The sequence below is a fragment of the Ambystoma mexicanum genome, chromosome 10 (assembly GCF_040938575.1).
Source record: "Ambystoma mexicanum isolate Mex_15411 chromosome 10, UKY_AmexF1_1, whole genome shotgun sequence".
In the NCBI taxonomy this organism is placed as follows: domain Eukaryota; kingdom Metazoa; phylum Chordata; class Amphibia; order Caudata; family Ambystomatidae; genus Ambystoma; species Ambystoma mexicanum.
In genome coordinates, this window is record NC_090932.1 from 225,541,340 (window position 1) to 225,555,914 (window position 14,575).

The following is a 14,575-nucleotide window of genomic DNA, read 5'->3' on the forward strand; positions in this document are numbered from 1 at the left end:
AGATCGTCCTGTCTGTTCGCCCTGTCTTCATCCATTAATGTGCACTTGAAAAAACTGCAGAATCGCCGGCAAGCCTATTTGCTGTATCTAAACTGTTAAATGTATAATATTCACTTAATCTGCCTGTGCAGACCGTTATCGTCTCAGAAATTCAAGGGTTCTGAGCGACTGTTGTTTTTCCCGTGTTCCTTGCCTCCTTGAGCGCTTTGAAACACTGGCCTGTGTATAGGCGCTATACAAATAAACATTATCATACCATACCCTACCAGGTGGGCCAGGTGGCAACGCTCATGCGCCTCAGTAGGTGGGTTTCAGGCTGACAGAAGGAGCGGTCGTGCAGCCCAGGAAGGCAGGGTGTATGAATGTACTTTTGTGTGTTGTGTTTTCATGTGTGTGTGGTAATTTGGAAAAGATCTTTTTAAGTGGAAGTGTGACACCTGTTGTTTTCACCAACAGGTCACACAGTATGGGTCATTGGCCAACCCTTTGTCACGAGAGCACAGTTCAGAGATCGCAACATTGGCCGCAACATGGGACTGAGGAGCTCGAGGTGGTCCAGCTGGGCAAACCGGGCATGCAATGGCATGCATTGCTCCCTTGTGTGCACAGGCAGCTAGAAAGGATGGCAGCACCAAGGGTACTCATATTTTTTTTTATTCTTTTTTTATTTATTTTTTTTAATTTATTTGCATTTTCCATAGTACACCTTGGGGGTATAGACCTTGAAGACCTGGGTAGAGGATGGTTATTAAAGGAAATGCAGCAGGTAATGTTATGTTATGTTAGGAGCATTTAGGACCACCCAAGCCACCAGATTCTGCAACAGCTGAAAATGATGGATCAGACTGGTGGGCTGGGCTAGTTACAGAGCGTTGCAGTAGTCTAGGCGACTGGTGACAAGAGAGGCAACCACAGCCGGATGAAGCTGGGCAGGCAGAAATGGCAGAACCCTACCAAGCACCTTCAGCAAGAAATGGACAGTTTTACAAACTGCACTGACCCGAGAAGCCATAGAGAGAGAAGATGACAAGTAGACTCCCACATTTTTCACAACCGCCACTGGAATAGGAAAATCACCAAGAGTAGCTGGCCAGAAAGAGGTGGACCGAGAGACAGAATCAGAAGGAGCACCCACCACCAGGAGCTTGGTCTTATCCCCATTGAGTTTAAGCCAGTTGTTGCTCATCCAGCCCTTCACGGCACCCAGGAACTCACACGGGCTGGACAACACGTTTGCCTGGTCAAGATCTAAACAGACCAAGATCTGCATGTCATCCATATATGAGTAGCAACTAAAGCTGTAAGAGTGGATGAGCCCCAACTAAGGGCTCGACATAGATGTTAAATAACATCGGGGACAAGGTGGATCCCCGAGGAACACCACAGGACAACGTGAAGGAGGAAGAAAAAAAGGGAGGTAAAGAAAGTGATTGGCCCCTGCCAGTGTGAAAGGAGATGAACCAGGCCAGGATGGCACCGAGAGGCCAGCTGTGGCCAGGCGGGACAGGCGAATCAAGATCTTGGGGCAGACGCTCCCGAAGTCTGGTCTTTTTTGGTCAGAGGTAGTGCCACAGAACGTATGGCGAGGTGCAAGGTTCAATGTGGCCATGGAAAAGTCTAGAAATAGACTGAATGAGAATATGGTGAGATTCATGCATCTAGAAGGACTAGGTTTCGTCAGACACAGGATGTTGTGTGAAAAGGACCTAGTACATTTTGCTTGTGACGAGGTCCACCTGTATGAAAAAGGGGCGTGATGTTTCCTCTCGGATATGTTTGCAGCGCTAAAAAGGGCGGGATATGCCTAAGGAGCTATGGTGAGTAGTTTGGGCTGAAATAAGTGGGAGCATTGTGGGTTGTGGGAGGCCACCCTCACAGCTTGGCGGAGTTACAAGGGTGGTCCTAGAGAAGGAGGTATGCTGCAGATGCTGTTGCGAGCTGTACCCGCTGGCAGGGGTGGACTGGGACCCAAAAGAGACCCTGGAAATAATTGTCAAAGTGGCCTAAAATTACACATTTTCAGAAAGCCCAGCCCTTTTCCTATTGATATTGATATTTTATTTCTATTGCTCTCGTACACAAGTGTTTCAGAGCGCGACAAGGCAAGGAAGGGGAACAGGGGAGAACAAAACAGCGATCTTACTAGGCCCAGTGACATTGAGAACGTGCAAGTGCATGGGAGAGGGGAGAGGGGAAAAGTGCATGGAAGGGAGGGCGAAGTGGAAAGTGCGAAGCAGAGGAGAAACAGATAAATAACAATAAATAAATAATAAAGGCAACAAACAGTGGTAGTGCAGCCAGCCATTTGCAAGTGCTAGGTTTAAGGCAGCAGACAGGGTAGGTCTGATAAGTGCAGGAAGAAAAATGGGGGAGCTGTATGGGTACAGATACAGACCCCAGTGAAAGGGGTGGCCCGGAGGCAGTGCGGGCGGTTGGCAGGGTGAGCAGGCACCTGGGCCTGGAGGACAGAGGGTGGCAGGTGCACGGTGCCAAGAGAGAACAGATCAGAAGGGGAGAGGGGGCGCAAAGGCAGAAGAAAAGAGGAAGGTCTTGAGGTGCTTCCGGAACCGGAGATGGTTCTCCTCAAGTTTTAGAGTGGCAGGGAGGCTGCTCCAGAGGGAGGCCCCAGCCGAAGACAGAGATCTACCCCCAGCTCGTTTCTTTGAAAAACGACTGATCTTGTCTTTCTCTATGAGAAAATGTGGAACTAAAATGGGTTACCACACTAAAGGCTCTCCAAATGGCAGAAGAGCGCTATACAAGACAGTTCTGCAATATCACCCAACTCGTGCGCATTTGGCAGATATCCCAGTTCACAGGACCGGGGCTCAGTATATCCTCGCGACTATCCACAGAGTTCCATGGGGGTTCTTTCCCAGCAGACTGCACCCGCCTGGGTGACCCGGCAGGTTGAGGGGCGTGGCTTTACTTCATATTCCATGACTTAGTGGCTGCATTATTAGTGTGTGGGGGGCGGGGGGGCTTATGGACGGGAAGCTGCGCGTGGGGGCAGGAGGATGGGCGACCCCAGTGATGGGTGGCCTTGGAGATGGGAGAGCGCGGGGCAGGGGGTTGGGGGGGGCGGTGTGTGGCTGGGGCTGAGCTGGGTATCTCTTGTCCTTTTGGAGTGCTCGGTGGGACTTTCCAGCGGCTATCTGGGAGGCGCGGAGCTCGCGCTAAGGTGTCCGGAGCGCTTTGACTTCTGTCACGGCCCGTCCCTGACGGTGGTGGGGGCAGTCACCCTTGCAGTCTCCTCTCCTTCCGCTCCCCCGCCCCTTCCTTTATTCTCCTAAGCTGTGCCAGAGGAAGCCCCGCAGCCCATAAAGCCGCAGTTTGTCCGATTTCCCCTTTTAATTAAGTGTGGAGGGTCCATGCAGCCGGCAGCGCACCCGCCCCTCTGCCACCACCCCCCCCCCCCAACGACCCTCTCAGACCTCCATCAAGGCTGGGAAATAAAATAAAAAAGCCAGTCCCCCCACCGCCATCCCCCGCCCCCACCCGATGTGCTAGGTGTGCACTGATTAATCTCCAGGCAGATGCAAGTGGGGGGTCATTAACCCCCTCCTTCCCCAGTAGCCAGGGCTGGTAATGCGCTGGGGAGGGTCCCGCCCCCCATGATGGGTCTGCAGCCCCAGGGTCAGTGGCCCACACACAGAACCTCCCCCCACCCCTTGACTCTCACACCCGTGTCTCCCTCCACTGCCCCCGCCTGTCTCCTCCTCCCGGCTCGAGCAGCTGCTGAAGGACTTGCTCGGGGAGACGGGCCAGCGGCCCTGCCAGCCAGCGGTACAGCGCTGCCAGCCCGAGGACAGAGGTGCTGGGCGCTCTGCTGCCGGCTCCGCCTCTGCTGCTGCAGGTGGGAGTCGTTTGGAGAGGACCAGGTCGCTGTCGTTCTTCTGCAAGTGGCGCGGGGGGAGGCTGCTCGTGGCTTTGGCACTAGTGGAAGAGGCGCTGAAGGTAGCTGGTGGCAGCGTTGGAGGTGCGGGATGCGGCTCGGCAGGGTGCCGTGGATGGCATCGCATTGGCACTCTTAAAGGTGGGCAACCAGAGCCGGACACCAGCCTGGCCGGCTGACGGGCATGCTTCATCCTGCACCCTGTGCACCATGAGGGGGAAACAGTGGTGCAGCATCCTCTGAATATAGGGGTCCAGAAGTCGAGGTGCGCCTTATCTTTATCTCGTGCCCAGGATCCAGAAGTTGGCGGGCACGCCCAAAGACACAGCCTGCAAGGCACGCTTTTGATTGGGGTTGGTGATTGGCATAGGACTTTTAAGTCGTCAATGAGTGGGCAGGTTTTCAGAGTGGCATGCCTAGCTCCTGGTGACCCGGCCTCCACTAGAAGCGCGCCCCCTCCCCCACCCCCGAACTCCGAAGGGCACTCAGACTGATCTTCAAAAATATTTATAGCGTCAACTCAGCTCGCAGCGCTGTGCCCTCCAAGCTTCTACATTCACCCCTTCTCTTGGTTCCGTGGATGCCCTTACTCCGGTCACCGGATGCCCTGATGCCCATCTGAAATCACTGCACGACCAGAAAGGCGCCCCACCGCCCAGACGCAGGGGGGGGGGTTCCCTCCATCACCTGGACCGCGGGGAGGGCTGCGTGACCTGACTGTTCCCGGATCTACCCGCGGAGTTTCTTCACCATGGCTGCTCGAGGGCTCTTCGGCATCAAAATGTAAGCCTGCTTCCCCCCTGTACCCACCCGCGCCCCTCGGATGCCTGCACAGTTCCCCTGCTAATGCCACCTCTCCCCCTCTTCTCCTTTCAGTTGGCTGCAGGTGCTCCTGCTCTGGGGGCAGACGGAATCCCAGGTACGCTCCCCGAATACACATTTATTTCCTTTGATTGTCTTTTGCAATGTTCAGCGAGCCCAGTAGCCAATGCGCGAATGTGGTAAAATGCGCGAATGTGGTAAAATTGTGCCCTGGCCCCTCGCAAATCCGACACGCAACACTTTGTGTAAGGCCGGGATCACCTTTCTTATCTGCATGTTATCTAGAGCGCATAGAAGCCTGTTAGGTGTCCTCGGGGCGCACATCACAGATTCTATAGGTATATGATTATAAGAGGCCGGGCAATTGGGACCAATCCTATCATGGCGCAGCCATTCAATACTCTGGGCTTCGATGCACTAACTAGCCCATTGACCAATGGTCACTTGTTTGCTTAGTTTGCTTCTTGCTTGGCGCTAGCTGGTTTTAGCGTGTCTTTAATCTGCCTTTCTGCAAAGCAGAGCAGTTTGTTGTCAGTGTTCGGGCTACTTGTACCGTCTCGATTCACTGAGTGCGAGCGGTGCTCTTTCCGGGACTGCGCGACTCCCTCCTTGAGATGCGGGCGGGTGCGCCTCGAGGCGTGCCCGCACGATGCCGGCGCTACTTCATGTGGCCAGCACTGCAGCTCGTTCGTCGAGGCGGCGCACGCCGCTAGTGTAATTCCGTTTTGCGCCGGAATTCTTGGAAGGCTGGTAAGCTTCTTTTGTCTGGGGGGGGGGGGGGGCATGGGAGGGGGGCAGGTGTGTAATCAAGACGACTTTCACTAATCACCTCCGAGAGGTTAAGCACACCCAGAGGAAAGTCCGGACAGTTGCATTAAATGCGATATTCTCCATAGGCCCTGATGAACACTATATTAAGGCGGTGCCCGATAAGACTGTGACCTTTTTGCGGCGATGCCATGGTCCTGTCATGCCCTTGTGGGTTGGGGGGGTTGAGGCGGGGCAGGATATGGTGTGTCGTCAGCTTCTTGTAGTGAAGTCAAAGTATCGTTCTATGTTCCGTTCCTAGTGGTGTTACGGTGACGTCAGGGTCCCGTAGTGACACTGCAGGAATATGGCTGGTAGCTGAAGTCCTGCCAGGGTGTGAGGGTGGCTTCTTGGAGTGATGTCATGTCATGGACTGAAGCCAGGCTCATGAGAGATGCTTCTCAATATTGTCCCGTTTCTGGAAGGATGCCACCGTTTGACGTCAGGTTTTTTGGAGAGATGTCGCAGCTAGATATGTCTCTTTTCCTATCCAAAGGAGCCAATTGCTCTGTATATGAGCGATGCTTTGGTGGCGGAATGTGCCAGGCTGAAGTGACATACTGTGGAAGAGACGTGCTCTGTGGGGAGGTGGGGGGGTCTGGTGAAGGAAGGTGCTTGGCTGAAGTGACATACTGTGGAAGAGAGGTGCTCTGTGGAGGGAAGAGCTCTGGTGAAGGAAATAGCTTGGCTAAAGTGACATACCCTGGAAGAGACGTGCTCTGTACAGGGAGGGGCTCTGGTGAAGGAAGGTGCTTGGCCAAAGTGACATACTCTGGAAGAAACGTGCTCTGTGAAGGGAGGTATACTGATGAAGGAATGTGCCAGGTTGAAGTGACATAGTGGGGAGGAGACGTGCTGTGTGGGGGGGGGGGCTCTGGTGAAGGAAGGTGCTTGGATGAAGTGACATACTGTGGAAGAGAGGTGCTCTGTGGAGGGAAGGGCTCTGGTGAAGGAAATAGCTTGGCTGAAGTGACATACTCTAGAAGAGACGTGCTCTGTGGAGGGAGGGGCTCTATTGAAGGAAGGAGCTTGGCTGAAGGGACATGCTCTGCAATAGAGGTGCTCTGTGGAAGGAGGGGCTCTGGTGATGCTTGTCTGAAGGGACATGCTATGGAAGAGACGTGCTCTGTGGATGGAGGGGCTCTAGTGAAGGAATGAGTTGGCTGAAGGGACATACTATGGAGTAGAAGTGCTCTGTGTGGGAGGTTCGCTGGTGAAGGAAGGTGCTGGGCTGAAGGGACATGCTCTGGAAGAGAGACGTGCTATGTGGAGGGAGGGGCTCTGACGAAGAAAGTCCTGGGCTGAAGGGGCATGCTCTGGAAGAGACATGCTCTGTGGGGGGAGGTGCGCTGGTGAAGGCAGGGGCTGGGCTGAAGGGACATGCTCTCTAAGAGACGTGCTCTGAGGAGGGAGGGACTCTGGCGAAGAAAGGGGCTGGGTTTAAGGGACATGCTCTGGAATAGAGGTGCTCTGTTGAGGGAGGCGCTCTGGTGAAGAAAGTGGCTGGGTTGAAGGGACATGCTCTGGAAGAGACATGCTCTGTGAGGGGAGGTGGGCTGGTGAAGGCAGGGGCTGAGTTGAAGGGACATGCTCTGGAACAGAGGTGCTCTGTTGATGGAGGAGCTCTGCTGAAGAAAGGGGCTGGGCTGAAGGAACATGCTATGGGATACCGGTGCTTTGTGGAGGCAGGTGTGCGCTGGTCATGGGAGGAGCTCGTGTGAGGTGCACGGTCGTAGGAGACACTCAAACTGTATGTGGGGCCCAGGGGACAACTTGGGGCGTTGCTACAGACGTAATTCAAACTGCCATAGGGCTAAGTGCTGAAGCGTTAAAAGGCAGATAAGCACGTGTTGTTAGATTTATTTTAGGAAAGAACACCAAATAATGGCAGTTTAAAAAAAGGGATAGGAAGGTTTTGCTGCAGATTTTGATGAATTTGATGTCATCAAATTTATATTAACGAATTTTGCTGCAAATATATGTGGAGTGTGGGTTTAGGTGAATACATAATGTGGCGTTATGGTGGAGGTGGGGGGTCTCCCAATGCATATATTTGCAGCAAAATCTACCACCAAAAAATGATGCCATCAAATTTGACAAAAACACATTGGGCCTCATCACGAGTTGGGCAGTATCCCAGCTGTAATACCGCCTAATTGTAATAGCATTAGCACCAGCCGGTCCGTCTTTATTACCGCCGGATCACAGGTTTGGTGTTAGCTGTAAATCCCAAATCCCTGGGCATTTTTGGCACAAATACTGTGCGCTAATACAGCAGGCGGTAATTGCGCTGAAAACAGCGCTAAATTGAATTTTCACCTCCAGCAAAAAGCTGGAGGTAAAACAGCCCATTTATCGCCCAACTCGTGATCGAGCCAGCCCTTAAATGCAGCGGTGATACCATTACCGCCACATTTAAAGGCTACTGCACAACTCGTGATGAGGCCCATAGAACCTTGAAAACACAGATACAGTTTAAATAAGTTGTCGATTTCGCATCTATGACACAACATGTAAGGCTGATTGTAATTCTTATGAAAATATTTAGAAATAAAGTATGTGTGCACCACTAAAGCACACGTTTAAACATTAGAAATCTAAGAACATGGATTTTAAGGAATCCAAGTTCTCTTAATCTCGCTGAAGATCTCAGCTGAAGATCTCAGTGTAATTGTAGTGAGTGGGATTTGATATTGTTATATTGTTCAACTGATGTGTTGGACTCGAAGAATGTTTTATGGAGGGTCACAATAATTTTTTGTCTTTTATGCAAAAAATGGTAAACATCAATATTTGAATGAGGTTCCTCCAAATGAGGAACTGCATTTCAGAGATATGTTTCTGCACAGCTGGACTCCTGTAACATTGGGCACCAAAGGGAGAAGTTTAAGGTTGTCTCAAAAACATCAATTTTGGATTCAACAATGAAATAATCCAGATGCATTTTTAAAATGTGCCCTTGGAGCGATTGCTACAAAAGCGACTTTGGAAGAATGTAAGAGAAAGAAGGTGAGACTGGGGGAGAGTGAAAGAAGGGAGTAGACAGGAGGAGAGTTGTTAATAAATTAGAGTGAGATGGTGGTAAAAGAAGATGATATGGGTGGAGGAGCATATTTGAGAGAGGGAAAGGAGTAACGGGTACAAGGGCCAGGAAGATAGCGCAGGGGCAACATGCCTGGAAGGAACACAACTCCGAGCAGCATGGGTTTGAAACCCGGCCCTGTGTTTAGAGGCTGGACTCCGACATGACGTGCGATCTAAGAACCCAATTACTTTATAATGAGGACAATAAAGGTTGTCAGATCCAGTTACCCTATTGCCATGCCTGCTGTAACACTTTAGACACTCCTTAGAATAAGTATTGATGAAGCAACCGTTCTGGCTCATCTGTAAACAATTTATAGGCATTGGGCCTCATTATGACAATGGCGGTAGCTGTGCTGGTAAATACTGGCGCAGTTGCCGCCAGAGTCATTTTTTTTCCAGCGCCCAGGAATGGGGAGGTACCGGGGCATTACAGCCCTGGCGGACCCGGTAATTGCTCATTACCGGGCGCCGGAAAACATTAGTCCCCATTCCTATTCGAGTCCCATTGGACTCATTGGTAATGGGGAGGCCGGATGCACCGGCACCATTTGTGAATGGTGCCGGTGCATCCGAGTTGGTCTGCTCGCGGGTGCCAATCCACCCTGCAGGTCAGACCTGGCGGGTGAAAAGGCACCTGCGAGCAGAACTCATAGTTTGTTGATCCGGTAACAACAGTACCGGCAAGTTTACCGGTACCGTTGTTACCGGACTGGCAACCTTATAATGAGGCCCATTGTCATCATAACTCTAGGCACTAATGCTAATTACCACATTTCCATCAATAGCCCAGAGAGTACTACAAATTTTCATGTATTGTCATGACGTGCTCTGGTACTCACACCATGTACCATATCTTGCTACCCTATACCAAGTAATGACATCAAAAGCCCTGGAACTCACCATTTCAAGGTGATCTTGTCGAAATTCAAGGACACATACCATTACCAGCTACTGCCTTCAATGTACCAGGTACTTGCACCATTTTCATTCAATACCCAGGTACCCACACCATTTTCAAGGCTATGCACAGTTAGCCTAACAGTGCCAATCTCCATGCTTCCAGCTAGGAAGCAGTGCCAGGTTCTCTTTTGTCTAGATAGCATAGCAGTGAAATATTCCATTACACCCAACATGGACATCAATGGCAAGTTCCATTATGCCCACTTTGCACAGAAAGGCTAGATATCAATATGCCAAGTTAGCAAAAGCCGTGGCGGATTTAAATGCACCAAGATAAAAGAGTGAGGCAATTTCCATTATTGAATTGATCACGGTAAAGCAAGATGCCATTATGACCTCCAGCACAGTAAATCCAGACCTCAGTGTCAGTTAGCACGCAAAGACATATCCTGTAGGTGTGTGTGTTTGTGTGGTGTAGTGGGGTGTATATGTATGGTGCTGGGGGCAGTGTGAGCTGCAGGGAGATATGTGTAGAGTGCACTGCTTGAACGTTTGTGTGTGTGCACGCACAGTGCATTTCTGAGGGTGGTGTGTGCACAGTGCCTCAGCAGTGAGTGCTCAGCACTGTGCATAGTGTCTGTGCAGTACTCAGGCTGTGTGTGTTTGTTTGCAGTTCTGGGGTGTGGTGTGTGCAGGAAGGTTAGTGCTGAGGCCCTTTTGAAGCAGTGCTGTGGGTGCAATCAATGCGGGGGCAGTTTGTGTCTACAGAGTTGGGGGCAGTATGCAGGTGCGGTGCTGGGGCAGTGAGTGCACAGTGCTGGGGTTAGTTTGCCTTTGTGCACAATGACGTGCGGGGGACAATGTGTGTGGTGGTGAGGTTGATTTGTGTGTACAATACAATACTGTGGGCAGTGTGTAAGCATGTGTGCAGTTATGCAGTGGTGGAGGCAGTGTGTGCAGAGCAGTGTTGGGTCTGTGAGACTGCATGCAGTTTGGGGATGTTTGAGTGCAGGGCGGGAGTAAGTGTGTGAAGAGCAGGGTTTGGGCTGTGTACATTCATGCGTTGTGTGGATGATGCAAGTGTAGCACAGTGTTGTGCCTGTGTGCATGTGTGCAGTGCAGTGGATGGTGTCAGTGTAGAGCAGTGTAGGTGTGCAGTGGGGTGGTGTGTATGAACTGTCCGTGGCACAGGGGTGTGCAGTGGGGAGGTGTGAATACACAGTGCTGGGTGGTGCAGATGTACCATAAAGTAGGGTATATGTGCAATGCAGGGTGATGTGGGTGTTCAGTGCAGTGGGTTGCCGCGTGCTGTGGTGGGTCGGAAGAAGGAGTCAGACACTTTAAGGGCATTTTAGTGGTTTGTAATAAAATAATAGAATAAGCCCTAATTTTCCCTATTACCAAAGGGTTCACCCTACCTATCTAAAATAGCTGATCAGTCATCAAGACGTCCTAACATAAAAATGTTCTGGGTCCAAACCTAATTTTAACTGACCCTACCACTAAGTTGAACAACTTAAGATCCTTAATCTCTTGGGCTGGTGATTTCTTCATTGGGGTCTGGATGAAATGTCTGTGTTCCACCCGTTTCCTCTTTTTTATAATCTTCCTCAATAAAGCCCGGATTTCTCTCCCATGAGCTCTTTTAATTCTCGGACAACACTCCTGGGTTGTGTGCTTTCTTTAAGGATATGTTGTGGCCCATGAGTCTTTACAAACCTTTGGACACTCTTTTCTCTTGGTTTATAGTCTATCAATTCACCTTTGAATAGACTACGTGGGACATGATCCCCTTGTATAATGTCTCTCTCCTGCAATCTTTCTTTAGTGCTTTCTCTTCTATTCTCATACTCTCCTGGTACTATGATAACATATTTCTTAAAACACAGCTTTGAGTAGTGTTTTCTACAGTCGTCCTCTCTTGGTTTATGATGACATATCCCTTTCTTCCAGGGTATTTGTCTCCAGTCTCTCTCTATTACTCTTTTGGGTTTACTTGTTATTTGCTCTACAGGCTCTCCACATTGCCTGTTAAAGAACCTTAGTCCTTGTGTGTCTTCTTCAGGACTAGGATGAGTTCCCCAGTACCTTTAGCTGAGTATGGGTACCTTGTGGGGGTGGGGAGGGGGGGAATCTGGGCTAGGCCCTCAGTCGGATATTCTTCTTGGTAATTGGTTTCCTCCTGCGTGGTTTTTGTTGACGTCCCGATCTCGGCTTCCCCTCAGGCTGCTATCTTCATCGGACATGGACGACAGGGAGCTCCGCTCTCTCCCAGCAGTGATGGCCTCAGCATAGTTGTGCGGGTGCTTTACCCACCACTATTTGCTTGTTGTCATGCCACCACCAGGCCCTGGACACCTCTACTCTCTTGGACAGCGGTTCCTGCAGTGCCTTGGTCGCCGCTCTCCCGGCGTCTCCCTTTGGAAATCCTCACCTGTTCGAAAGTTGCGGGCTGCGCGGCTAGTCTCGATTCCTTCCTTTTTAAGTGCGATCACATCAGGGGGATTTCCCTGTGCTCAATACTGTCTCTGCTCCTCTCCTCTACTCGTCTCAGTTAAGTGCAAGCCTCTTAAAGGGACATCTTCCTTAACATTCTTTGATGGTTTTGCTTCTGCAATGACATATAAGGATGTTGCTTTCCTCTTCCCAGTAGGCAGTCTCATATATGCTTATAGCGCGGCTGATCCAGTGAGTTCCTCACAGGAACGGGAGTCCTTGTCCCCTGAGGGGGGGGGTCCCTCCCAGTGAGGTCCCACTTACTCAGACACCGAGACAGAGTCTTGCAGAGCGGGCTCCCCTCCCTATCCTTAAGAGGGGGTGGCTCCCTCTTGGGGAGAAGGGATGAATACCATTGATTCATCACAATACACAATGCTAGGAGGTTTGTGAGTGTACATGGCTAGGGGCTTGTGTTAGCTGGTGTTGGCCTTTGTGAATGTGCAGTGCTATGATCTCCCTGTTCAGTTCCGGCATGTTTATTGTCAAAGCGCACTTGGGCAAATGTTGTACTTGCCTCATGCTTTATAATTAAAGGAGGTCCTTAATGGTGAGCACATCACAGAACACATTTCCTTTCAATGTACCTAATAAATCGAAAAGAAAAGCCTCTCTCCCACTTTTTAAAGAAGTTTTGCTTTGCCAACATTTAGTCACAATTTAAAAAAAGTATGTATAGTCAATTACATTGTCTTTATCACTCCCTGACACAATCATGCATCTTCTTAGTACTCTTGTAATGAACAAATGTTTCTAAGACCCACTCAATTACACTCATTTGATCACTTTCAGCAGGAGGAAAGTCTGAGTTGTCTCTGAATGGATGGGATGGAGCTGGTGCATCAACCGACTGAGCTTTTTTACCACCTACATCATGTCAATGTAGTAAATGTCCAGCAAAATTGTACAAGCACACATTTACAAAGCATATTTACATGTGTTTATTAGCAAAGCAGCAAAGCTGGGCTCTGCAGAATTTGGGTCAGTCCGACAGGTGGCTCTGGGGCAGGGGCATCTGAAGATGCATCATGGCTGGCAGGGCTTTTTAGAATGATGCTTGGGACCCCTCTTACGCTTACAACTGGTAAAAACAGTTAGAGGCGCAAGTGGGGTGTTTAAATTATTATAAAGTTGAAAGAATGCAACAAAGTGGTTAATAGCTGCATATTATCACATGAAAGGCCACCAGCAGGGGCTGAAACACTAAAAGTCCCCTAAAAAGCTATTCATTTCTCATTGGCGGCAAAGTGCTAATGGTGGGGAATTCTGAATAAAAAGGCAACTATGTGCTCCGAACACTACCAGAAGGAGGTAACGGTCTGCAATGGGCACACTGTGCAAATTTAATGTCCCAATTTAAAGGGGTTTGTTTCTATTTCATAAAACGTCCAACCCAGGGCACCTGCTCCCACCCCCAAAGCTCCATGGCATGTTTAAACTGAAAAATGTAAAGGCTCTGATGCCATTCCTGCTCTGGAGTGAGCGGCGAAGTCAGCAGGCAGCAGTTCTCCTCCAGGGGCAAGCAAGTATTTGCAGTAGGAAATGGGAACAAGAAGTGGCGTTTCCAGGGTTGGAGACAGATAGCTCCTTCCGTTGAAAGGCAGTTCCCGGTTGGGAAACTGAAAATCAGCCAAGACTCCTCTTGTTCAGGTGGTGAATGACGTTTTACTCAAGCGTGTGTCTTTTATCTGTTCTTGCATTCTGTACCTGGGTTGTACCTGTGTTGTGATTTGCAGAGGAAAGATTGCCAATTTAAAATAACGCTCCCAACCCAAAAGCTTAGGAAAAGTCCCTCCATGTTTTACAAATGTGTCGAGTGACTATAGTCACATCTTCTCTCTGTGGCAAACTGTGAAATATCAGTTTTGCAACAGACTTCTGGCCAGGCCCTAAGATTCAGCTGCTAATAAAGCACCCTCTTTCTTACAGTTTGGTACAAAAACACAGACCTTCTCTCCAACCCATAACAGACAAAAAGTAACAAGTATGTGTTTAACAGGAGAGCAATTCTCACATTGCTAAATCTAAGCAAAGCAATTTAAAGGTAAATGGGGCAGGCCAATCTGAAATCAATTGGCACTCCAAGGATGCCTGTGCCTTTGTCACAGATCAGTGGATGTGGTGGGAGTGAGGAGGGGTTAAATGGCTTTTACTTGCTTATAATACATTACAAAATTAGCGCCATTCTATTTGTATATTAAAATCTTTTAACTTTGAATCATACAAAGAAAGGATCACTTCTTAACTTTTTGGGCCTAACATTAAAATATTGTCACTATCTTTGAAAAGGTGCTATGGAGAATGCCTTTGAATTCTGGGATTTGCCCTCCAGCCTCTGACGAGGAGGTGGGAGGGAGTGCGGCAGCATCCATCTATGCACCCTCTACTGCCCCAGACAGTGCCCATTATGGGCAATTCAAAGAAAGGAAAGCCTGGTCTGTTTACATTTTGAGCAATTAGGAAAAGAAAGGCATGTCTCTAAAAAGACTGTGGATCAGTTTCAGCCAGTGCCTGAGAAGCAAGAACCAGACACACATGGCGTCTGATCTGCTTCCTGGTTAAGCTGAG

At 49.8% G+C, this 14,575-nt stretch overlaps 1 protein-coding gene across 2 annotated transcripts in view; it reads left to right on the forward strand.

Moving 5' to 3' along the window:
* Positions 1-3,502: 3,502 nt before the first annotated feature.
* FGF17 (fibroblast growth factor 17) overlaps positions 3,503-14,575 on the forward strand; it is a 142,754-nt gene continuing 131,681 nt past the window's right edge. The window contains exons 1-2 of one of the 2 annotated variants that reach the window (XM_069617732.1): positions 3,503-4,678; positions 4,772-4,814. In XM_069617732.1, coding sequence (XP_069473833.1) covers positions 4,647-4,678; positions 4,772-4,814 — 75 coding nt within the window. In that variant the 5' untranslated portion in view covers positions 3,503-4,646. The remainder of the gene's footprint in view (positions 4,679-4,771; positions 4,815-14,575) is intronic. The other variant, XM_069617733.1, reaches the window with a different exon arrangement.